Source organism: Mobula birostris, chromosome 14 (assembly GCF_030028105.1).
Source record: "Mobula birostris isolate sMobBir1 chromosome 14, sMobBir1.hap1, whole genome shotgun sequence".
NCBI classification, from domain to species: Eukaryota; Metazoa; Chordata; class Chondrichthyes; order Myliobatiformes; family Myliobatidae; genus Mobula; species Mobula birostris.
In genome coordinates, this window is record NC_092383.1 from 41,894,124 (window position 1) to 41,919,819 (window position 25,696).

The window sequence follows — 25,696 nt, forward strand, 5'->3', positions numbered from 1 at the left end:
ATGTTGAGTGCCTGAAATGCTTTGCCTGAGAGAAGTGTGGAAGGGTTACTGACAACATTTAAGAAGTGTGCAGATAAGCACTTAAATCACTTAGATGTAGAAGGGTATAGGGAAATGGGATTCATGGGGAAGGGAGATTGCTGTTTGACATGAATGTGATGGGCTAAATCACCTGTTTCCTTGGTGAATGTCCCTACGACTACAAGTTTAAAGTACTGTGTATGAAGAGGCAGAAAATGCTGGAAAATCAGTTGGACAGCATCTGTGGAGAAAGATAGTTCATTTTTCGGGTTGGTGAACTTCCAGATTAATGCTGCCTGACCTGCTGAGTACTTGCAACATTTGCTGGTGTGGTTCATATTTAAATATCTGTACAATTTTGATATAAGATAGAGATCTTCACAGTTATGAAGAGTTACAATGAGCCAAGTAGAATGGTCAGATGATAACAAGATGATTAACAATAATGATTGAAATATTCCTTTATCAGATTGAGTGCTTAGAACTGACTTATTTTTGCCATTAACTGTTGTGTAAAAACAGGGAGGAAAATGAAAGATCAAGAGGGTAGGAGGGTGTGGATGGATTAAGCGTGTCAATGGAGATTTGATGATGTAAGGAACTAGTCACAATTTTCATTGTTTGGGCTCACCCAAGAATAAACAGAAGCCCTGCTGCCTGCCCATTATAGTCTTACTAAAGAGTAAGGAAAGGAAGGGAGTAAATTGAGAAAAAATATTTGCAATCAGATAACATTCATTTTCCATCCAAGTTTCTCAACATAATTTGAAATGCACCCTGATAGGTGCCAACAATATTCTGGAAATCGCATTAGTAATTCCAGATCACAAATGCAATTGGTCAATTTGACCATGGAGTCATTCCAGCCAGGGCCTCAATGAAATTCTATGAATATGTACGTTCAAACTGAAGTCAATCAACAAGTTTGGGAACTAAAATTCTAACTGATAACCCCTCAACTCCATGACAGGAAGGAAAGATGACTGTCCTGAGGCAAAATTGTTGACCCAGCAGATGCATAGAATGAAAATGAATCACATCTCTGTGTGACTCTGTAGAAGGGTTTGAGCTGCTATTGATAGCTTACAACGGCTTTGATAGCAAGCATCTCATCCCCATGATCCACATTTTGCAGTCTCTCAGATTTCCACAGATGTTAGTGTAACACCTGTGGAAAATTTGGTGTAATTGGCTTCATCTGAGTGAATTGAGTGACGATATTTTGCAACTCATACAAAGTTCTAGAGAGGAGGTTTTTACAGTGCATTAAGGTTGGGCTTTACCAAACACATCCTCAGACTTTGTGGGCTGAGGAAGAAATTGTAGGTGCCCTTCTGTTTGCTTCATCTTTAGCCACTGGTGAAGTTCCAGAAAATAGAGTGAGGCTTTATTTTCAGAGGCGCAGGTGAGTAGCAGGAAAGAACAGGTAAGGTTTCTGTTTATAGTAGATAGCTAAAGATATCCAAAATTACAACTTACTAAATATAGTAGGGATGTGTTGTAGTTGCATGATATGGGAGCTGGTACACCCCACTGTAGTCCCTGATGAGCACATCTGCAGCAAGTGTGGTTGCTCAAGGACGTTGAGCTCACAACTGATGACCTGGAATCTGAGCTTCAAATACCGCAATGTATCGGGGAGGGAGAGAGTTACCTGGACACTGTGTTCAGTAGCCAGTCACACCCTTTGGTTTAACTACTCCAGATTTGGTCTGTGGCCTGGGACAAGAGGATGTGACTGCGAGTGAGCCAGGTAAAGGTGTCCAGGAGGTACTGCTGGAGGAGTCTCAGCTCTTAAGCTCACCCAAAAGGCCTGAGATTGTTGCTCCCTATAAGGATGAAAGTGGGGGCTGTAAGGGGAATAATCGAGCAAACTGATTCAGGGAGCAATAGGGAGGGGGAAGAGAAGTGTAGTTGTAATTAGGGATTGTGTAGTCAGGGGAATAGACACAATTCTCTGTTGCAAGGATAGAGAATCTTGAAGGCTGTCTGGTGTCTGAGATCTCATCCCAAAAGGGGAAATGATCCACTTGTCGTGGTTCATGTAGGTGCCAATAACATAGGAAATACAAGGAAAGAGGGTCTGCTGAGGGAATAGGGACTAAATTAAAATGCTGACCAAAAAAATAATAATCTCTGGATTGTAACTTGAGCCATGTGCAAATTAGAACAGGGTTAATAAGATCAGAGAGTTAAATATGTGGCTGAAATATTGGTGTGGGAGAAGTGGGTTTGAATTTGTGGTACATTGGTGCCTATGTTAAGGAAGAGGGAGCTGTTGCAATGGGATAGATATGCTGGGACCAGGGTGCTGGTGAACTGTATAGCCAGGGCTGTGGATGGGGTTTGAGACAAATTAGTTGGGGGGGTGGATTCAATAGCTTGGAAAAGAATGGATAAAATAAAAAGGATGAGTGTGCAGGAGAGATTATGGAAGTCTATAGAATAAAGAAAAATACAAGTTTAGAAAGGGATAAGAATGTAACGTCAGGCAACGTGGAGACAAAATCAAAGAGAAGGGTGGTGAATACAAGACTGAAGGTGTTATATACTGTGTGCATTCAGATACAAAATAGGGTAGATGTTCTTGTAGCACAGTTAAAAAATGAGCAGGTATATCTTTATGGGTCGTAGTTGAAAGATGATCATGGCTGGGAGGTTAATATCCAAGGATACATCGTAATGAAAGGACAGGCAGGTGGGCAGAGGAGGTGGGTGAAAATTAAATAAAATTCTTAGAAAGGAGGATCAGAAATTGTAGAATTCCTGTGAGTAGAGTTAAGAAACTGCAAGTGTAAAAAGATCCAAAACAGTAGCCAGAATGTGAGGTACAAATTACAACAGGAGATTGAAATTCGGGTTGGTGCTGGTTCCCAAGAGAAGGAATTTGTGGAATACTTATAAGATAGTTTTTTTTTAGAGCAGCTTGCGTTCATGTCCAGTCAGGAAAAGGCAATTCTGGATTGAACCGGATTTGACTGGGGGCTTAAGGTAAATGGACCCTAAGGAGGCAGTGATCATAATACAACAGAATGTATTAGAGTTTGAGGGTGAGATACTAAAATCAGATGTATCAGTATTATAGTGCAGTAAAGGGTACAACAAAAGCAGGAGAGGGGAGCTAGCCAAAGTTGCTTGGAAGGGGACACAAACTGGGATGACCTAGAGCAGTAATGGCTGGAGATTTGGGAGTAATTCGGAAGATGTAGGATTGGTTCATCCCAAAGAAGAAGTATTCTAAAGGGAGGATGAGGTGACCATGGCTAATGAGGGAAGTCAAAGACACAAAATAGCAAAAATTACTGGGAAACAATAAGATCAGGATGATTTTAAAAACTTACTGAAGCCAACTAAAAAAGCAATGAGAAAAAAGATGAAATAGGAGGATAAGTTAGCCAAATAATATAAAAGAGGATACCAAAAGTTTTTTTCCCCAGATATACTGTATAAAAAGTAAAAGAGAGACAAGAGTGGGCATCAGACCACTGGACAATGACTCCAGAGAGGTAGCAATGGGGAATAAAGAAATGGCAGGTGGACAATATAGTAGTTGCATCATTCTTCACTGAAGAAGACACCTGCAGCATGGCAGAAATTCCAGAGTGTCAGGGGGAAGAAGTCAGTGGAATTGTTATCACTAAGATGTAGGTGCTTGGGAAGTTGAAAGATATGAATGTTGATAAGTTACCAGGACCAGACAGGCTACACTATAGGGTTACAAAAGAGGTAGTGAAGGGATTGTGGAGACATTAGTAGCGATCTTTCCAGAAGGAGGGGGACGTCATTGAAACCTATCAAATATTGAAAGGCCTTGATAGAGTAAATTTGGAGAGGATGTTTCCTCTGGTGGGGTAGTCTAGGACAAGAGGACACAGCCTCTGAATAGAAAGGCATTCATTTAGAAGGGAGAAGAGGAGGAATTTCTTTAGCCAGAGAGTGGTGAATCTGTGGAATTTGTTGCCACAGGCAGTTGTAGAGGGCAAGTAATTGGGTATACCCAAGGCAAATGTTAGTATATTCTTGATTAGTCAGGGATTGAAGGGATATGGAGAGAAGGCAGGAGATTGGGGCTGAGAGGAAAATGGATTAGCCATGATGAATGGGGAGGACTGGCTGGACCAAATGGCCTAATTTTGCTCCTGTATCTTATGGTCTAAATCACTAGATTCAAGAATTGTTCCAGAGGACTAGTAATTCACAAATGTCACTCAAATCTTTCAGAATAGATGAGGCAAGAGTCAGGAAATTATAGGCTAGTTAGCCTGGCTTCAGTTGTTGGCAAGATATCAGAATCCATTAGTAAGGACGCAAACACGAGGAAATCTGCAGATGCTAGAAATTCAAGCAACACACAAAAAATACTGCTGCGTTCACCAGCATCTTTTATGTCCATTAGTAAGGATGAGGTACTTGGAGGCACAGGATAGAAAAGGCTGAAGTCAGGATGGCTTCCTTAATGGGAAATCTTGTCTGACAAATCTGTTGTAATTCTTTGAGAAAGTAATAGGCAGGATAGACAAAAGAAAGCCAGTGGATGTTTTTTCCTGGGCTTTCAGAAGGCCTTTGACAAGATGCTGCACATGTAGCTAAACAAGACAAGACCTTATTGTATTTAAGGAAAGATACTAGCATATGCAGAAGATTGGCTGACTGGTAGAAGGCAAAGAGTGGGAATAAATGAGGACGTTTCTAGTTGGCTGTTAGCAGCTGGTGGTGCTCCACAAGGGTCAGTGTTGGGTTCGATACTTTTCACATTATGTGTTAATGATCTAGATGATGGAATTGATGGCTTTGTGGCCAAGTTTGCAGGGGATACAATGGCAGGCAATGTTGAGAAAGCAGGGAGTCTGCAGAACGACCTGGACAGATTAGAAGAATGGGCAAAGTAGCAGATGGAATACACTATATGGAAGTGTATGCTCATGATTCTGGTAGAAGGAGTAAAGTCGTGGAAGAAGAAAAAAAGGCATAGACTATTTTCTAATCAAAGGTGCAAAGGGACTTGGGAGTCGGAGTGGAGAATTCCTTAGAAGGTTAACATGCAGGTTGAGTTGGTGGCAAGGAAGACAAATACAATGTTGGCATTCATTTTGAGAGGACTAGAATAGACTCATTCCTCCAAGATGCAGCACAGAGCGTTATAGGATGTCATTCCTGCCTGTGGCCATCAAACTTTACAACTCCTCCCTTGGAGGGTCAGACACCCCGTGCCGATAGGCTGGTCCTGGACTTATTTCAGAATTTACTGGAATAATTTACATATTACTATTTAACTATTTGTGGTTCTATGACTATTTATTATTTATGGTGCAACTGTAATGAAAACCAATTTCCCCCTGGGATCAATAAAGTATGACTATGACTATAAAAGCAAAGATGTAATGCCGAGGCTTTAAAAGGCATTGGCCAGACCACATTTAGAGTATTGTGAGCCATATCTAAGAAAGGATGTGCTGACACTGGGAAGAGTTCAGAGGATGTTTACAAGAATGATCTTGGGAATGAAAGGGTTAGCATATGAGGAGTGTTTGATGGCTCTGGGCCTGTACTCACTGGAGTTCCAAAGAATGCGCAGGGGATTTCATTGAAACCTCATGCATTTTGAAAGGCCTAGATAGAGTGACCATGGAGAAAAATTTTTAAAATAGTAAATTTTTGTGACTTTTAAGCTGGGATTTTAAATTGGTTATATCAGATTGGACAAAACTGACAAAATGCAATGTATTTGACTAAATCTTCATTTATTATATTGAATACATTAAAATATTTTGCCATTAGAAAGAATTAAATATAATATTGTTAATGAAATTACAATATTCCAATAACTTTTTATTAATTAGGTTGTACCTTTGTTTTTTTATATATTATCTTATAGACTTTTGATAGCTGTTGAATAAAAATATTGATATCTCAATATTGAAAGAGTGGATGAAGATCTTTTTATTGAAATCATTCTATTGCATACAATATATTTAAATATACAAATGATGTGACCATCACAAACCAAGTAATTATCATTGTCCACTATGAATATGTACATACACGATTTGGGTGGTTGGGTGGTCGTGTGGTTAGAGTGCAAATGAGCCCAAAAGCAAGCCAGAAAATCTCACCAGAAAACTGCAGCCAACTCCTGCTGCTTCTTTCAATGAATTTATCCTCACTCTGACTGGTAATTAGTACAGATTTATTAGCAGTTTTGTGGGAATTCTCAATGTGCACCTGCTCTCTCTGCCTAATTAGCACAAATGTACCAGGAATTTGGTGGGAAGTTTCTGCATCTATGAAATGGATGCCTACACACATGTAAATGTGTTGAGATTTCCAGCATTCATTAACTGCTAGCCCACCTGTTTTCACTAACTGTAACAATGCAAAAGGGTGGAAAGATTTCCTTATTTTCATTACTAGCTCTACAGCTGTAGAATTTACAATACGAGCAATGAAGCATACAATGTGACGTCAATAAGCAAGCTGGAATAACATGCACAGGATCTGGTTTCTTCTAACAGTGATGCCACACTCATATAACAAGGAAATAGCTCTGTTTTACATGAAGAAAACCCTCTGGCTAAATCCGAAATGGGAACTTTCTCCTTTGACCAATTCGGTCATTGTTGCTTTTGAATATTAAATACAACAGAATCCACTTTTAAAAATGGTGCTCAAATATATTTGTAAATAATACTCTCCTGTGACCTCTACCAATGCATTAAGCATGACAGTGATGGAAATGATCAGTCTGTCTGACCGGATCATAGTGTCATATAGCCTAGTAACAGGCCCTTCAGCCTACCATCTGTGACAACCATCAAGTACCAATCTGTACTAACCCCATTTAACTACACTTGTCTGTACTCTGCTCTGCCTCATGATTCAAGTGCTTGTCAAGATGCCTCTCAAAATGTTTTGAGAGTCCCCGCCTCAACCTCAGAGAGTTCTTGGAAGCTGATCACTTCCAGCTTTGGAAAAAGGACAATGTTTCTACTGCTGATGAGTAATAAATTCAAGCCCCACCCAAGAGATGCAAATACATAAACAGGCCTACTGGTTACTGCACAATAGAACTGAAGATTGGGGGGGGGGGGGGGGTGCGGTGGGGTATGGATAATGCACTCTGATGGTTGATAAATCGAGACCCGACATTGAAATCAACAATTTTAGGTAGCGAGTCTTTGATTTGTTTCAGAACTAGCTGTGATGTTAAACCTGTTTTTCTGTCCCCACAGATGCCGTCTGCCTTGCTGAATATCTCCAGCAACTAGAGATTTTCATAACCTCAATGCCAGGATTGTTTCTCTCTGTCCTCGTTCATCTCCCACCATTTACACCTCACCCGGACAGACCAGGTGTAATTAACAATCTTTCACCATTTTCACTCAGCCAGCTCCTCCATCATATGTGTCATTCAATCCCTCCGCTTCCTTTGCAACTTAAAATGCTCACCTACCAACTAGTATCAACAAAATAGGTGTTTAAAGTTTTTTTAAATTGTGTGGGATGTTCCCATTTTGGCGCTACGTTGGCTAGAGAATGCTTTTGGAGGGTTTGAGTTAATGGAAGGAAATAACTAAATGTAAATTCTATCCTTTGATCAAATAAATTAAGGTGATTTTAAACTAAAATAAGCTGATGTTCTTTTAAGGATAACATTATATGTTTGGATAGCATGGAGTACAGTTAAATTCAGTGGGCAGACTGGTCTCCACTATTTACCTCAGCTGAGGTTCCTAACACTACTTCTGTTTTCATTTAATTCTGCCCCAAGCCACACAGAATTTTAACTTAAACCAGATTTCAGCAGTTCACTTCTCTTCCATTTTATGGCATCGTAGTTGCTTTCATCTCAGTAACAGGGTCTGAAGATTTCTGCCTTTCTGTATAAAGTTACATCAACAACTTTATTACACACTCAAATTTAAGTAGTGAATTATCCCATGTGAGCAGTTTGCGTGTCCTTTCATCGGTGCTACTTAACAAAATATTTCATTATTAAAGTAGCTGTAAACAGCAGAAGCCTACCTTAACAACTTCCTTTTGAACAGACAGAAGAAGCTGCAAACTTTATTGTGGAATCAGAGTTAGATCTAGTTTGCAATTTTTACATATACTTCTCTTCATGATAGGATTACCAATACAACCAATTTATTCGGCATTTAGCCTAACTGATGTCACAGAGATGTGAGCAGGTTACTTGACAGTGATAAATTTGAAGTTAGTCTTGTCTTATGGCACCTTGCCCATCCATTTTCCATTATCATTCTGTTATCTTGAAAACCAATCAGTGATTTATAACTTTTACCAATCAAACAGCCAGCGTAGCACCCCCTGGTGGCAATAGGTCACTGGTTTGAGCTCCATTAGAGACAGAATACAAATCAGGAGAAGGTTACTCAGCCCTTCGAGCCTGTACTGCCATTGAAAAATTGTAACTTAAGCTCCACATTGCTGCCTGTTGCCAGTGACGTTCATATCCCTCTTCTCAAGCGTATTCAATGATTCTGATTTCACTGGCCTTTGGACTCACAAACCCCCAAGAGAGAAAACCTGCTCTGAACTCCATCTTAAATAGGACACCTCTCCTCCCCCAACTCCTTTGGACTACTATCCATCGAGTCCCACTCAGAAGTATTGTTACAAATCCATATCCAATTCTCTCCAGTAAGGTTCCATTAGGCTGTGCTCTCAATGCTATCATGTGGAACATGATTTCACTTCAGAATTAATAGTAAGTTATTCTGAGAATGAATCAGAACAACAATGGTTCACATACAGCTCCAATGTTAAATACTAGGCAGCAACTTTTAGAACAGCTCAGCATGACATGGGCCTTCAGCCCACAATGTTGAACAGTGGCTGAAATTATTTTTCAATTAAGCAACAGCTTTTAACTCAAGAACCCTCTGTAAAACCCCTTTAAGAATTATATAAATGCAGGAAAATATCACCTTAAAAATAATTAGTTTCAGTTCCTGAACCAAAATAACAAGCAGAAAATTTATATTACAAAAATATTGAAAATAAATACTGCATTATTTTTTGTTCATTTCGTGCACCTTACATACAGTTTGATGTGCACAGGTTGATGCAGAGAGACATTAGCCTTCATTGTTCCATTAATGCTATTGCACTCACATTACCAAACCACTTCTGTGAGACACCAACACAGTCAAACCAGTTGAAGCATGGCTGTTGTTGGGTTGCCCACACATTCCGCCGGACATCAGTAGCGTTAAAAGAGCAAGATCAGAGTGTCTCTTTCTGTAGACTAAATTCCAAGAGCCTCATATACGGGGTGGACACATTGTGATTGCTTGTCACTGGAGTAATCCTGTGCCAATAAATTGCAAATAATACATTCATTAGCTTTCATCCACACACTACATTTGAGAGAAAGAACCATGATCTTAACTGGAGGTGCAACTCGGTCAAACAGCCTGCTGTCCAGACCCACACCTAACTTGCAAGCAAGTCAATAACTCCGTGAAGGTGTTCAGAAGCAGCAGCTGGCTGGTGGAGGGAGTGAACGAGTTACAAGCGTGCAGCAGATAAATCGCCGCGAAGAGAGTTAAGGAAGCACAAATGATCGGATGGGTGTGATTTCCTGTGGGCTCTGGGGAAAAAAAACACCCCTATTGCTTCTTGTTTCAAAAGTCAAAGAAGTTTTTTTAAAAAGTGACTGTTTGGGACTTATCACTGTCTGTCTATCCTGTGCAGATAACCAGAAGGTGAGTCTGCTTTACTTACTTACCGCCCATTACTCCATCTGCTGGCATTCAGGCCTTCCTCTTCCTGCCAGTAGCTTCCTCTTGGTTTTCACTACTCTCAGTCATGCAAGTCCTGGGTGGAGACCCAGGACTACCATCACATTCAGATATAGAAGGACTCTTCATCGCTGTTCCCATAACAATTTTGTTTTTCTAGTCAGGGTTGTTAGCCCTGAGCTGAACCCCCGAACCTGGAGGACCACTGGACCACTCTTAGTCTGTCCTCTACCCTTTGACCTGTTTAGCATGGGTGACCCTACCAAGAGCCCTGACTCCAGCCCACATAGCTCTCCAGGTCATTGAGGTACTCAGGCCTCTAAACCACAGTGAGGTTACAGTCCTCTTGGAGGATTCTGCTTTAGGCAAAAGTTTAAAAGCAGTCAGAGTTAGACCTACATTCTCCTGGAAGGTCCCAGCCATTTTCCAATGGGTGTCCTTTATCCTTGTCGAGCAGAGCAGCTTTGATACTGAACTGCAGCACAATAGGGAGGCTCAGATTATTTTAACTTCTGGCACCCCAGGTTTTTGCCATGTGAACACCACATAAAACCACTTTATGTGCATCCAACAGGAGTGCCATCAAAATGAAGAGTGATGAAGATTATTACAAGCACTTTGTATAATAACCCCCAGTAATGCAAACATTGTCTCCCAGATGCAGGATAGAGTTTTGGAATCTGTGATCATTGAGATTTTAGAAGTTTTCTGCTGCTTTACCTCAAACATATATTTATTGGCTGATTTCCACATTCTCTCCTTGGTTCCCTCCTACCTTTTGCCATTTCATACTTACACCCTTTCATTGGCTATTCTGCACAATTAACTTGTCTGTTTTGTTCACAGATGTAGAGTGACAACACAGTTCTGTTAATTTCTCAGAAGTCCCTGGTTGTACTCCAGTTAAAGCACCTTTTTTCAGTTCTGGGCATCAAGGAGCTAGGGGAGGCCACCAAAGAGATTTATTAAGATAGTAAATGAGGGAAAAAGGTGACTTAAATTATGTAGCGATGGGGGCCTTCTCCTCAGAGTAGTAAAGGATGATTGGAGATTGACTGGTAGCTGAGAACTATGAAGCATTTCATTAGAAACATCTCTTTTTAGTGGCAGGAGATCTAGTGACCTGAAGTGACAGATCCTCAATGACTGGTGACAGGACTGGAGAGAATGAGACAAGTTTCATTCTAATCCGGAGCACAGTGTTAGAACGAATGGTGGATGAAAATCATAACTTTCAGAGTGAAATTGGTTATGCAATTGAAAGCAAAAAAAACTGCCAGTTGATGAGAAAACAACAGGCGAACAAAATTACTTGGAGAGTTATTTCAAAGAGTCAGCTCAGGAGGAATGGCCTACTTCTGTGCACTTCCATGAAGTTCTGCTTACGTTTCAAATTATGCAGTTATTTCTGCTTTATGCTTTAAATAATTTTGTTAGGATTGAAATATTTGCAGCATGAATCTCTGAGCAATGCATTGTCACTGTTGTACTTGAGTCCCACTCCTGAGATCTGATGCTATTTCTCCCATGTAGTACTGTAACAGTGCACCACTCTCAGTGAAATCGTGGAACAGCCCCGTTCATCTTCTCTGGTGCATTAAAAGATTCCTAGCCTCTTGTCTGAAAGAAGCACAATTGTACTCTGTTGTGCCCTGACCTTGTCTAGAGACCTTGTGGGACCTTGCTGCGCACATTCCCTCCAATAAAAGAGTGATTATACATCAGTTGCTGGAAAATAATTCTGAATGAACCATGAAGATGCAATCATTTTTGCAACATACATAATGCTGGAGGAACTCTACAGACTAGGCTGCATCTATGGAAAAGATAAACTGTCGACATTCAGAGCTGAGACCCTTCATCAGAACTGAAAAGGAAGAGGAAGGATACCAGAATAAAAAGGGAATGTGGGGGGAGTGGATTGAGGATAACTAGAATGTGAGAGGTGAAGCCAGTTGGGTAGGAAAGGTAAAGGGCTGGAGAAGGGATCTGATCGGAGAGGAGAGTGGACCATTGGAGAAAGGGAAGGAGGAGGGAACCCAGGGGGAAGTAAAAGGCAGGTGAGGAAAAGAAGTAAGAGGCCAGAGTGAGGAATAGAGGAAAAGGGGAAGGAATTTTTTTAAAAAATTACCAGAAAGAGAAATTGATGTTCATGCCATCAGGTTGGAGGCTACCTAGACAGAATACGAGGTGTTGCTCCTCCACCCTGAGAGTGGCCTCATCATGGCAGTAGAGGAGACCATTAACTAACATGTTGGAATGGAATTGGTGATAGGAATTAAAATGGTTGGCCACTGGAAAATTCCACTTTTTGCAGATGAAGCGGAGGTGCTCAACAATGCGATCCTCCTCTTACTCTATTCCCCACTTTGACCTCTTTCCTCTTCTCCTCACCTGCCTAACACACCCTTCTTCTCTTTCTCTTATGGTCGACTCCCCTCTCCTATCAGATTCCCTCTTCTCCAGCCCTTTACCTTTACTACACACGTGGCTTCACCTATCACTTTTTAGCTTGTCCTTCTTCCCCTCCCTCCCCCAACACATTTTTATTTTGCCCCCTTCCTTTCCAGTCCCGATGAAGGGTCTTGGCCCGAAACTTCCACTGTTTATTTATTTCCGTAGATGCTGCCTGACCTGCTGAGTTCCTCCAGCATTTTGCATATGAGCTCTGGATTTCAAGCATCTGTGGAATCTCTTGTGTTTGCAATATTTTTTGTTCCCTTCCTGAAGCAAGGTGAATTAATTTCAGCATTACCACCTTTCTGCCTGAGCACTGATAAGAATGGGCCAATATCTCCACCCCAGCCCCATGAATCCTGCATCTCCCTTGTCAGACATTAAATTTTAACTTCCACTGGAGGGTCACTTTCTTCTTATACCAAAATATTGCTGGAGAAGAGCAGCAGGGGTCGGAGGTTACCTGCTGGGAATATCACAGGATACAGCTTGCTCCCTGGTCTCCACAATTCTCTGTTGATCCAGTGACATCATGTAGTCCAATTTGTCTTGTAGTTCTTTATTCTAGAGAAATGCACCAGTAAAAATACATCATGAAAATGATTAGCATTTAATTGTTGGAGGAAGTTTACATCTGAATTCAGGGATGTGCACAACTGAGTAGAGAAATCAATTAATACTTTGTATTAATAAAACTGTGAACTCAACTATTGTCACTTATTCATGTATACACTTCAATTTGATCTATAATTCATTCTATAGGACTTCCACTAGTATAAGGTCATGTTACTTTATAATCTATAACCCTACTGCATTGCTCCTATTTTAAATGTTCTTCATTATTGATCATTTTCTGGATAACCACCTGAGGCCTACTCCTATCCCAACGTCTACCCATACTCCTGTGCCATTCTCTGCCATTGTTAGAACTGGAGTTTGTGTGTTCTCCCTCTCACTGTGTGCGTTTCCTCTCTGTGCTCAAGAGTCCTCCCATTTCCCACAGATGTGCAGGTTAGCAGCTTAATTGGCCAAGTGTGTTGGTAAGAAATAGGAACCAGGGTTGTTGTGGAGAGAACAACAATGAGTTAGGGTGGGAATAGTGTGAAGACGGGCACTTGTGGTTTGCTCGTTCTCAGTGGGCCCTGTTTCTGGTCAGTATTCCACATGATTCAACAATTCTAATGGCCCAGGACTGTACTTCCATTGTGAGCTTCTGTAAACAAACACCTCAGAACTAGAAACATTAATGTTACCAGTATAAGGCATATCCTGAAAGATGTTCTTTATTTCTTTTTCATTCTCAACAATCAAGATACAAAAGTTTTCAGTTCAGGACACCAGCTCTGCAGAAATACAAACCTTTAAGTGTTTTCTTGCTTTTACTTTGTATTTTTACTGACTACTTGCAAAAAAATCATTGACAGATTTTCTGCTTTAGTTCCTGAAAGAATTGGTGCAGCTGGATACCCGATGACATTGGCCTGGCACCAGTCGTGAACTTGAATCTCACTCTTACCTTCTTAGTACCTGGCCATAACAATGTCAATTCATTAAACTCAGCTCCTCTTCCATCATAGCCCACTGACCTCCACTCCCCGATAATCCCAACACATGATTCTTATGCTCATTTTAAATTCCCTCAGGACCTCGTACCTCCATGGATTTTTACAAAACTCTCTGGCCCTCCTACCCACTGGTCCACATTTCACAGTTATGTTTTCAGTTACCTAGACCTCATGCTCCAGAATAACCTGAAAATCCCCCTCCCCCAACACCCTCACATGCCCTATGGTCGTCCTTGAGTTCCAAACTTTTTCTGAATTTTCTATCCCTCATATGGCTCAACATCCAGCTTTAGCTGTTGCCACGACCGAGAAGGACATTGCAGAGTTTATCTATCCAAGTTTATTAAGGTAGGTTGTTGTTATTGTGTCGTCAGGGAGCAGAGGAGAAAACTCAAGAGCAGCCGCCCTGACCAAGCCTTCCGTCCCTAATTCAAAGTCCCCTTTTAGGGTTCCCACATGTCTGTCACTACCCAGAAGGTTGTAGGAATGAAATGGTAATTTTAGGACACTGTTGCAAGTGAACCAGAAGGAAGACCAAAATTGAAATAAAGAACTTATTTAATGGAAAAAATTCTTTAATATCTTAAGTTCTTAAAAATAACCTTAGGGTGGTGGAAGTGGGCTAAAGGCAGTGGAAAAGCTCGTATTGAAGAAATTCTTTAATTGTCTATCAGAAGGTCATTATTAAAAAGAGAATTTGCTTTTAAATATACAGGAGATTTTTAAGACCTTACCTCAGCTTCCAAGAAAGATATCCTTTCCTGCATGCTCTCAATAATTGCATCTTTGTGTTGGATGTTGCTCTTAAGAATTTCAACCTGGAGTTCCAAAACAACAATCAACATACAGCAGAAATGTCAGCCTCACCAACATATTAACATTAGCAACGTTGTTAACAGTTGTCAATGTTTGGATTTCAGTAATGAGTTGAGCGTTTCTAACAATGTAGTATTTGATCTGAGGTTGCTGTAGAGTTGTACATTGTGCCTTCTTCATCAAAATAACTATCCTTGATTTTCCTGGATGCACCATTCTAAGCTACTTCATTGGTAACTTTTCAGAGTCAGTGGTACATACAATTGAAGTGCACTGCCACAGCCAGAAAGGCAGAGGCTGAAAAGAAAAGCCTGATTTGCACTCCGTCCACTGCATTAAAGCATCCCTACCTTCCCTTCACCATGTCACCTGTAACACAAAGTTCACTACCAGGGCATGGTTGACAGCAGTTCACAAACCCACGACCTCTACAACAAAGGGCAAGGAGAGCAAATCACATAACATTCGGAGTTGAAAATGTAGCACCACAATTTCATTGTACTGGAATTTTCCACTTCTCAGCACTCTGCGAGGACCAACACCAGAGGGACTGCAGTGTTTCAAGTTGGTAGCTCTCCACCACCTTGAGTGCAATTAAAGATGGGAAACATCATATCCCGTGCATAAATAAGTGTGCCAGTAACTGGCTTTCAGCACTGAATTTTTGTCAGATGACAGGCATGGAATAAGTACCGACAAACTTTCTATCCCAAAAAGAAAGGAACAGGGAGACACAGAAACACAGCTCCTCCTGCTGGCCAGTCTTTTACAGCTCCAGTCCTTGTCCAACTCAGCTCCATGGCAGCTTCTAGTGGCAAAAAACACAGCCATCCGGTTATGTTATGAAAAGACTGCCCTATTAAAGCCATTCATTCTTCATACTATTGCATGAACTGAAGCCATTGCTGTTTTCAGGCAAGCAGCACAGGAACCAGAAATGGGATATAACCATGATCTTCAATTCCAGCATAATCATTGTAGACCCTATCAGCACCACTCATGTCAGATCAGAATGGACTAAGCCCACTACATTGCTCCTTAATGCATAAAATAGGAAACATCTTGACAACAATTTGGTAATGTAAAAGGTTCAAAGCAATTTGCTGAAGTTTGAACTGTTTTCTAAACGCACGGATGTAAGTGTGCTATTAATGTATAGTATATAACATTAATGAGCTTTTTAAAAAAGTGACACAGTGATACATCAAACTGAGGAACTGTTGTCTCTTTCCCACCTCTTCAATCATTTGCTTGACTTTCCTCTGTTGACAGTGTACCATGTTGTTCAGGTGTTGAATTCTTTCCCTCAGACTGGCAGCTTCCTCCTCCGCTTTCTGGGACCTGACACAGCCAGGGATGAACAGAAATTATGTCAAGTGATGCAGAGGTTTCCACAAGACCATAAATCTGCTGGCTGGTGAGCTTGCCCCTGCTCTGCCCCCACATTCCTCCCCATTACTGAAGTGCCTCATGAAATGTAATATGATTGATTACCAATTGCCAAAGTCAATAGGCGAAATTCCAATTAAATAATTGGAGCAAGGTGCAAGAGGCCCAGAGGGATTCTATTCCTATGGGGGAGGGGGTATAGTAATCTTGGGAGTTTTTTGCTTCTTGGTGAAAGATAGAACCTATTCCTGCATGGAGACAATGAAAGAAAAATAGAGGCAGAGAAAAGTAGAGAGAAGGGTAGGGGAGAGAAAGAGTGGGAGAGGGAAGGAGGGAGGGAGGGATGGGGGTATGGAGGAAGAGATGAAAGGAAGGAAGGAAGAAGAGGTGGAAAATGGGAGTGAGGGAGGAGGAAGGGAAAGGAAGGAGAGAGAAACAATAATTTAGATTATTGAGGGCAGGAATACACTACCAAGTAAAGAGATGAGATTCCATGGATTATCAGGTTTCTGATGCCCTCTGGAATTTTGATTGAACAATTTGAAATAAACTGCTTCATTCCATCTTCTATCTTTCTGTGTATTCAGACACCCTCTGCCATCACATTGACTTGTTTATGTTTTATATTTATCTGTGTAACACCAGCCTATCTCACCAGAAGTCTGGTGAATCGCTGCCCAACAACTTGTCTTCATTTAAGCATTCTCAAAATGACTTTCCATATCTCACCATGTGTTTAGTTATCAGACAAATCTTCCAAATTTTGACCAGACTCACAAATTGGATTGAAATATACAAATAACTGGTAATAATGCTCCACCAAACCAATCCTTCCCATCCCAATATATCTGTTCAAGTGGAAGGAATCAGTTGAATGGCACTCCACCTTGGTCCTGGTTACAATTCACTCACGATAAACACAACCACAAACAAATTAACTGAACATGTACAATGTTCCTGGTTCTGGAATCCTATCTGGTGAATTTTGGCTGCCTCATTTGCCCCCTCAGCAATAGTGACTCCACTCAGAAATATTTATTGATTGTGAGCTGCATGGAATCGCTTAAGGGCATAACAAGTAACTTTATAATGACAGTTAAAATGGGGCAACAGAGTGAAGTTAAATACACCAGTCAGGAGTGAAAGTATTGTGCAGCAACCCTGTGGCCAATCACAGCCCTTCACTTTTCTATAACTTAACATTATTAACAATAAAAAAATGAGGTAAGTGTTATATGGAAGTTTCAGCATTATAAATGTAGTGCAGAAATGTTACTACACTTGAGGGATTTTTCCAGGAAGGAGAGGGGTTATAGTAATATACAGGGAATTAATTAACACAGAACTGTTCACATAATTAAGACTGTAAATAAGTAGTCTTGCTTGAAAAATAAAAAAAAATGTAATTGAATTATGAGATTGCATTGCACATCTGTGAAGAATGCAGAGCTGGACTCGGTTTATCTGCACCTCTCACTGTTCCGTGCATCTGGTTCATCTCTCTGTCTGAGCTGTCGGAGCCGTTCCTCTTGTTCCTGTAACCTCTGCTGTAAGAGGTGACGCTCCTGTAACAAGGGATCAGACACTGGTCAGATCACTTCATTAAAGCTATTTCATTCAAATAGAAGTGACAATCTTCAAAACACATTGAACATTCCTATACTTTAGATCATCTGTAGTTTCATTTTCCAAATGGTTAATTGGTTTATATTTAAATAATGTTAGTAGAAATGGCAAGCTATTCTCCTGATTTTGGACATGAGATTCCTTCCTCCTCTGTTGCAGTAATTGGTATGCTGGGATGTAGGTCTACACATTGTGTCCATTCTTCTACCTAAGCTGGTCATTTTTTCCCCATACACACGCATCCATGTATGTCCATTGGGACCAGGCTTGAGGTGGGAAATTTGGTTCTGAACATGCATCACACATCCAGCCCTCACGTGCTACATCCCTGACATCCTTATCCTATTCCAAACACCAGGCATGGACCTTTTTCACTCCCAGTCTTGATTACTTTGTAATCTAAGCATAAGGAGCTCTTGGGCTGAATGGAGCATCAGACATGGATAAATCTGGAAGCTATTCCCTGAACTAAGGTAACCAGTCAGGAGTGCCTAGTCGGAGGGAACCCCACACTGACTTAGGACAAGTTGGAGAAGTTGGCTCCAATGAGTACACTACAGATCCTTAAATCTGCAGGCAAACCTTCTATGATTAAGATAACCTCAGTAACCACCCCCCCCCCCCCCCCCCACTGGAGCTCTCAAAATACAATTGCGATCTCAATGAGTGTGAGGAACATATCAAAAGGGAATCAAATATATTTAGTCTCAATTCAACTTACATAACACTGTGGCATCTTTTTTGAAGAGGTGGATGAGATAGCAACAAATTTGAGACTACTAAAGATTCTTAGGTTGTCCCTCAGGATTAAGGATTATTTGTTTCCACGATGGCTTAGTGGATTGGAAGGTGTCTGAATGAGAATACGGGGTATATGAGAATTATGGGCTGTTCCACAGATGGGGCAGGAGGGGCATGACGGTGGTAATTGTGGTTGTTGAGGGGGTGAAGGGAGAGTGGTAGCAGCTGGGTAGGCAATGAGTTGCTCCATCCCTCTGTCACTTAGTTGGTTTTCCGTGTGCTCTTTATATACAGTCTATATACCATCTCACCACCCCTCCTAATAGAGCCTCAACATTCCAGGAAAGGTAGAGTCTTTACAACACTTCAAAAAGCTTTGAAACATTTCTGAATCTTTTTCTCTGTCCATCTGGAAATCCCATCACATGACAGAACTGGAAAAAAATGATCTCTTTTGGGAGCTTTGTGCAGAAAAATCTGTTTTCATAGAAAAAGTCTGAATCTTCATGTGCCTTTACTCACTTCTTTTAATTGATCTAAATCAGACATTGTTGACTACTTGGTCAAGTAGATGTTAACATGTAAATAGAACAAAAGGAAGATCGACATTTATAAAGAACCTATCAAAACCTCTAGATATCCCAGAGTTCTTTACAGCCAAAGATTTTTTTTGCTTGAAATGCAGACTGCAATGTGGGGATCATGCTTAGCAAGGTTCCACAACAGAAATGTAACTATTAATTTTAGTTGTGCTGATTGAGGAATTCTCTGAGAATCCAGGAACTCCAGCCCTCCCTTACACAAAGATAAACTCTCGATCTCCTCATCTACCTCACTATGGCACTTGCACTTTATTTGTTTACCAGCACTGCCCTTTCTCTGGAGCTTCTACACTGCATTATGCAGTCCACATTTCACTCTCACCATCTCAACGTAATCATCTGTCTGGATACGTACAAGCAAAGCTTTTCATTTATCTTGGTAAATGTGAAAATAATAAACCACTACCAACCTTTCTTGTTCTTCAAAATAGTGTCATGGGACATCTATTATCTTGAGAGAGCAGGCAGAGCCTAAGGTTCAGTTGGTAACATCACAGGCAACAATATAACACATGCTACATCACAGCAATATAACAAAAGGTGCCATTCATTAGCTTCCCTCTCTGCCCTGCTTCATCTGGGCAGTGAAGATGCATAAATCAAGATGTTCTTCATTGACTACAGCTCAACATTTAACACTATCATCCCCTTGAAACTAATCAATAAGCTCCCAGACTTGGACCTCAATACCTCCTTGTGCAACTTGATCCTCAATTTCTTCACTTGCAGACCCCAGACAGTTTGGATTGACAACAATATCTCCTCCACAATCATCATCCTCACAGGTACATCACAAGACTTTGTGTGTAGCCACTCCACTTGCTTTATACTTATGTCTGTGAGGCTAAGTACAGCTCCAATTCCATATTTAAGTTTGCTGATGAGACTACTGGTATTAGCCGGATCAAAGGTGGTGACGAGTCGGCACATAGAAGGGAGACTGAAAATCTGGTAGAATGGTATCATAACAACAACCTCTCACTTAATGTCAGCAAAACCAAAAAGCAGATTATTGACTGCAGGAGGAAGAAATTGGGGGTCCATGAGCCAGGCATCATTAGGGGATTGGAGTGGAAGAGGTCAGTAACTTGAAATTCCTTGGTGCTACCATTCCAGAGGACCTGTACTGGGACTAGTACATAAATGTCTTTACAAAGAAGGCATGACAGCACCTCTACTTTCTTAGAAGTTTATGCAGATTCAGCGTGTCATCTAAAACTTTGACAAACTTCACTGTGATGTATCGCTGCAGGTAGCATCGGAGCCTGGTAGGGAAACACCGATGCGCAAGAATGGAAAACCCTATGAAAAGTAGCGGATATAGTCCAGTCCATCACAGGAAAAGCCCTCCCCACCATCGAGCACATCTATAAGGAGTGCAGTCACAAGAAAGCAGCATCCATCATCAATGGTTCCTACCATTCAGTCCATGCTGTCTTCTTGCTACTGCCATCAGGGAGGAGGCACAGGAGCCTCAGGGCCCATGCCACCAGGTTCAGGAATAGCTGATACCCTTCAACCATCAGTTATTACCTCTTGAACCGGCATGGATAACTTCACTCACCTCAACTCTGAACTAATTCCACAGCCTATGGACTCACTTTCAATGACCCTACAACTATGAGGAGAGATTGAGTCATCTGGGACTATACTCTCTGGAGTTCAGAAGAATGAGAGGGGATCTTATGGAAACATACAAAATTTTGAAAGGGATAGATAGGATAGAAGTAGGAAAGTTGTTTCCATTGGTAGGTGAGACTAGAACTAGGGGACATTGCCTCAAGATTCAGGGGAGAAGATTTAGGACACAGATGAGGAGAAATCGTTTTTCCCCAGAGAGTGGTGAATCTGTGGAATTCTCTGCCCAGGGAAGCAGTTGAGGCTTCTTCACTAAATATATTTAAGATACAGTTAGATAAGTTTTTACATAGTAAGGGAATTAAGGGTTATGCGGAAAAGGCAAGTAGATGGAGCTGAGTTTATGGACAGATCAGCCATGATCTTATTGAATGGCGGGGCAGGCTCGACGGGCTGGATGGCCTACTCCTGCTCCTATTTCTAATGTTCTTATGTACTCAGTATTATTTATTTGTTTGTTTTATTTAGTTTTGTATGCATTTGCACAGTTTGTCTTTTGTACTCCTGTTGTTTGTCTGTCTGTGTTTAGTTTTTCATTGATTCTGTCGTATTTCTTTGTTCTGTGAATGCCAAGAAAATGAATCTCTGAGTAGTATATGGTGACATATACATAATTTGATAATAAATTTACTTTGAATATTGAACATGAAGAATATCAGTCATAGTGCTTTGTGCTTTTTCCTGGGGTTTGAATGTCGAGTATCGATGTAGTTGTCTTATCAAAAGTTCACCTCCAGATGTCAGCAGTGAGCTGGTAGCCAGTGTTGAGCCAAGGTACCGAATCGGCTTCTTGATGTCATAAGTAGGTGACCAACCTCAGAAATATTTCCATATGTAGTGTAGTGTCTATTTCGAAATGAGTCCTTAGGAGAACCTGCAAGACGACTGGGAATTCCTGACCTTATCATAGGTCTGAACCTATGTTTAGTTTGGCTGGTTCCAAATGCAGAACTGATTCTACAGTCTGATTACTTTCAATGTGGCTTTCTCCTGCTGTTGAAGTAACAAAGACCTCACTGCACTTTTTCATGTGTACCAGAGTGCACTTCATTACTTCCATTCATTGCTCCCACAGAAATTGGGATGTTTTAATATTTGTCCAAATTTCATTCAGCTTGCTAATATTGATAGGAAAATCCACACACTAGAATTTGAAAGCAGCAAACAGCCCATTTCATTTTAATCATTGTAATTCAGATGCCGGTATCTCTTTCTTTAAACAAATTGTGCAAACTTACACTCACTCCACCAAATGGATATATGTTTAAGGAGCCCTAACATACCAACATATATTTTTGATGAGATGTGTTGACATTTGGCATACTAGATGGACGTTCTCACACCCAAGGACCTGGAGGCATTGTAGGATTTGGATGAAGAATGCAGTTGTCTTCCCTGGGGTTTAAAACAGATCATCAAGGCAGTCTGTTCAAGCCATGCTTGAAGATAGTAACAGCAGAAGACAGTCAGCTGGACAGTAGTCCAGTCCCCACAATGACTGACGAAATATAATGCAACTTCATAATACCTGCAACATTCGGGCAGTGAGTTGATCCAACTCCTGAATCCTCTGGGCCCTTTCTGCGATCTTCTGCTCTGCTGCCAAAACCTTTTCATTCGCTAACTTCAGTTCATGGACAGCTTGATTTATTCGTGCCTTCAATAAAAAAAGAAAACCCTGATTTGCATTCCCATCATTTCTGGTTCTCAGCACAGAGCCACAGAACTGTGCTGGAGTTAACATAAAGACGCAAAAAAAAAACTGTGCCTAGATCCTGAGCACCTGACCTTGCTCTCCACGTGTAAAGGCAATTCTATTTGTGATCTCATATTGGGCTCATCAAGTTCTCCCCTAATTTCCTGGCTTAGAGTTCTCCATTTAACTGACTAAATGGACCTTCACAAACTGTTGTACTTTAAACAGAATCATTTTACTTTGTTGTATCAAAAAATGTCTATTTACAAACAGTTAAGCTCTCCATCACAATAAGAGGGTCATTTAAGGATCATTAATAATTTTAGCCTCAAATTATTTCCAAATTTGGAGGGAAGTATGGGCTCTCTCCACCAGAAAATTTTGCCAAGGTGTTTGTTTCTGCCACTGAATCATCTGATTTTCTGCAACTTCAGACACATTTCTCATTTTCCATTTTTACTCTCTTTGCAACTTTTACCCAATCGGGGCACACTTCCCAAATTCCAATAACCCTGAGTCACAAAGTGTGAGTTAATATGACCTTCTTTCAATGGGTATTTTAGCCAGTTCCTAAATCACTTCTCATTTAATATTCTCATTCCAGTAGCAGATGGCAGTGTCATTGAGATGGGGTTGAACAAAGCTGTATTATTGAGGAACTTCCCGCAGGACTTCACTTCATTACTCTTATTTCAAAATGGAGAGTGAGAATGAGGCACACACCAGGATAGACATCAAGAGCTGCTGGAAGGTCCCTTGGTCTGCCTGAAACTTGTTGGTCTTCCAGCACATTGAGATGTCCATTAAGAAAGAGGTAGGTAGATAGCTATAGATAGATTTTATATGGGAGAGGGGGGTGAGACGGGGGGGGGGGAGAGAGGGGGAGAGGGGGGTGAGACGGGGGGGGAGAGGGGGGTGAGACGGGGGGGGGAGAGGGGGGTGAGAGGGGGGTGAGAGGGGGGGTGAGAGGGGGGTGAGAGGGGGGTGAGAGGGGGGAGAGACGGGGGGAGAGACGGGGGGAGAGACGGGGGGAGAGACGGGGGGAGAGACGGGGGGAGAGACGGGGGGTGAGGGGGGGGTGAGGGGGGGGTGAGGGGGGGGGTGAGGGGGGGGTGGGTGGGGAGGGTGGGGAGGGTGGGGAGGGTGGGGGGAGGGGGTGGGGGGAGAGGGTGGGGGGAGGGGGTGGGGGGAGAGGGTGGGTGAGAGGGGGGGGGTGAGGGGGGGGGTGAGGGGGGGGGGTGAGGGGGGGGGAGAGGGGGGGGGTGAGGGGGGGGGTGAGAGGGGGGGTGAGAGGGGGGGGGTGAGAGGGGGTGTGAGAGGGGGGGTGTGAGAGGGGGGGGTGTGAGAGGGGGGGTGTGAGAGGGGGGGTGAGAGGGGGGGTGAGAGGGGGGGTGAGAGGGGGGGTGAGAGGGGGGGTGAGGGGGGGGGTGAGGGGGGGGGTGAGAGGGGGGGGGGTGAGAGGGGGGGGTGAGAGGGGGGGGTGAGAGGGGGGGGGAGAGGGGGGGGAGAGGGGGGGGAGAGGGGGGGGAGAGGGGGGGGAGAGGGGGGGGAGAGGGGGGTGAGAGGGGGGGTGAGAGGGGGGTGAGAGGGGGGGGAGAGGGGGGTGAGACGGGGGGGGAGAGGGGGGTGAGACGGGGGGGGAGAGGGGGGTGAGACGGGGGGGAGAGGGGGGTGAGACGGGGGGGGGGAGAGGGGGGTGAGACGGGGGGGGAGAGGGGGGTGAGACGGGGGGGGAGAGGGGGGTGAGACGGGGGGGGAGAGGGGGTGAGACGGGGGGGGGGGAGAGGGGGGTGAGACGGGGGGGGAGAGGGGGGTGAGACGGGGGGTGAGACGGGGGGTGAGACGGGGGGTGAGACGGGGGGTGAGACGGGGGGTGAGACGGGGGGTGAGACGGGGGGTGAGACGGGGGGGGAGACGGGGGGTGAGACGGGGGGGAGAGGGGGGGGAGAGGGGGGTGAGACGGGGGGGGAGAGGGGGGTGAGACGGGGGGAGAGGGGGGTGAGACGGGGGGAGAGGGGGGTGAGACGGGGGGAGAGGGGGAGAGGGGGAGAGGGGGGTGGAGGGGGTGGAGGGGGTGGAGGGGGTGGAGGGGGTGGAGGGGGTGGAGGGGGTGGAGGGGGTGGAGGGGGTGGAGGGGGTGGAGGGGGTGGGGGGGGGGAGGGGGGGAGGGGGGGAGGGGGGGAGGGGGGGAGGGGGGGAGGGGGGGAGGGGGGAGGGGGGAGGGGGGAGGGGGGAGGGGGGGTGAGACGGGGGGTGAGACGGGGGGTGAGACGGGGGGTGAGACGGGGGGTGAGACGGGGGGGTGGAGAGGGGGTGGAGAGGGGGAGAGGGGGAGAGGGGGAGAGGGGGAGAGGGGGAGAGGGGGAGAGGGGGAGAGGGGGAGAGGGGGAGAGGGGGAGAGGGGGAGAGGGGGAGAGGGGGAGAGGGGGAGAGGGGGAGAGGGGGTGGAGGGGGGGAGAGGGGGAGAGGGGGAGAGGGGGAGAGGGGGAGAGGGGGGAGAGGGGGGAGAGGGGGGAGAGGGGGGAGAGGGGGGTGAGACGGGGAGAGACATAGGATGAAATCTGTTTTTGAAATTTAAGAAAAAGTGAGAATGAGAAGAGTGGAGCATGAGCTTCTCAAGAGGTGAGGGGGTAACTGGCTCACACCCTGAGAACGGAAGCACGCCACTAGTACCCGGTCAGACCTGAAGAGCTTCTTTTTCAGCCTGATGTTTCTGTTCCGCTTCTCTCAGTTTATCATCATATTGGTTATAAAGTTTTCTGGTCATTTCCCTCATTGCACTGGCATTGGCTTCCTGAGAAGTTTCTATCTGTAATACATTGACCAGAAATGAAGTGTTTAGTAAATAAGGAAATGCTCAGTTTCAAAATAAAATATCAAAACACTGTACTATTTTCGAAATCAGCGCGAGGTAACAGTGGATGAGATAGCAAGTGTGCAAGCTTAAGTAAAGAAACAAAGGGGCCATTCTCAAGTGAAGCTGATCCAGTTTGAATAATTAAACCATTATCCCTGCCATGAAGGATACATTGTGTATTCAGTGCAACAAATAAGGTCCTTCACAGTGGGTCTCTCTCAAGAAGAAATAATGGTAGTTGCTTTCTAAATTTAGAGTCAAACTACCAAATACTTCTAGGAAACTCAGCATTGTTTCTCGAAACACTAGATGACAGATTGGTTTGAAATACTTGTTGGGTTGCAGAGGTTGTGAATCTTAAGCTAAAAGGGTTCAGCTGTTTCAAAATAAGTAAACAGAACATCGAACAACACGCCCTTTGGCCTATGATGTTGATCTGACCTTTAGCCTATTGGATGATCAATTTAACCCCTCCCTTCTACATGGCCTATGGGCTCCATTTTTCTTTCATCCATGTGCCTTTC

The 25,696-nt window shown here is 43.3% G+C and overlaps 1 protein-coding gene across 2 annotated transcripts in view; it reads right to left on the bottom strand.

The window, feature by feature from the left end:
* Nucleotides 1-5,797: 5,797 nt before the first annotated feature.
* Nucleotides 5,798-25,696, bottom strand: part of myzap (myocardial zonula adherens protein) — a 100,360-nt gene continuing 80,461 nt past the window's right edge. For both annotated transcript variants that reach the window (XM_072278434.1, XM_072278435.1), the window contains 7 exons: nucleotides 24,999-25,124; nucleotides 22,148-22,276; nucleotides 17,483-17,577; nucleotides 15,859-15,964; nucleotides 14,542-14,625; nucleotides 12,706-12,806; nucleotides 5,798-9,352 (listed from right to left, as the gene is read on the bottom strand). In XM_072278434.1, coding sequence (XP_072134535.1) covers nucleotides 9,268-9,352; nucleotides 12,706-12,806; nucleotides 14,542-14,625; nucleotides 15,859-15,964; nucleotides 17,483-17,577; nucleotides 22,148-22,276; nucleotides 24,999-25,124 — 726 coding nt within the window. In that variant the 3' untranslated portion in view covers nucleotides 5,798-9,267. The remainder of the gene's footprint in view (nucleotides 9,353-12,705; nucleotides 12,807-14,541; nucleotides 14,626-15,858; nucleotides 15,965-17,482; nucleotides 17,578-22,147; nucleotides 22,277-24,998; nucleotides 25,125-25,696) is intronic.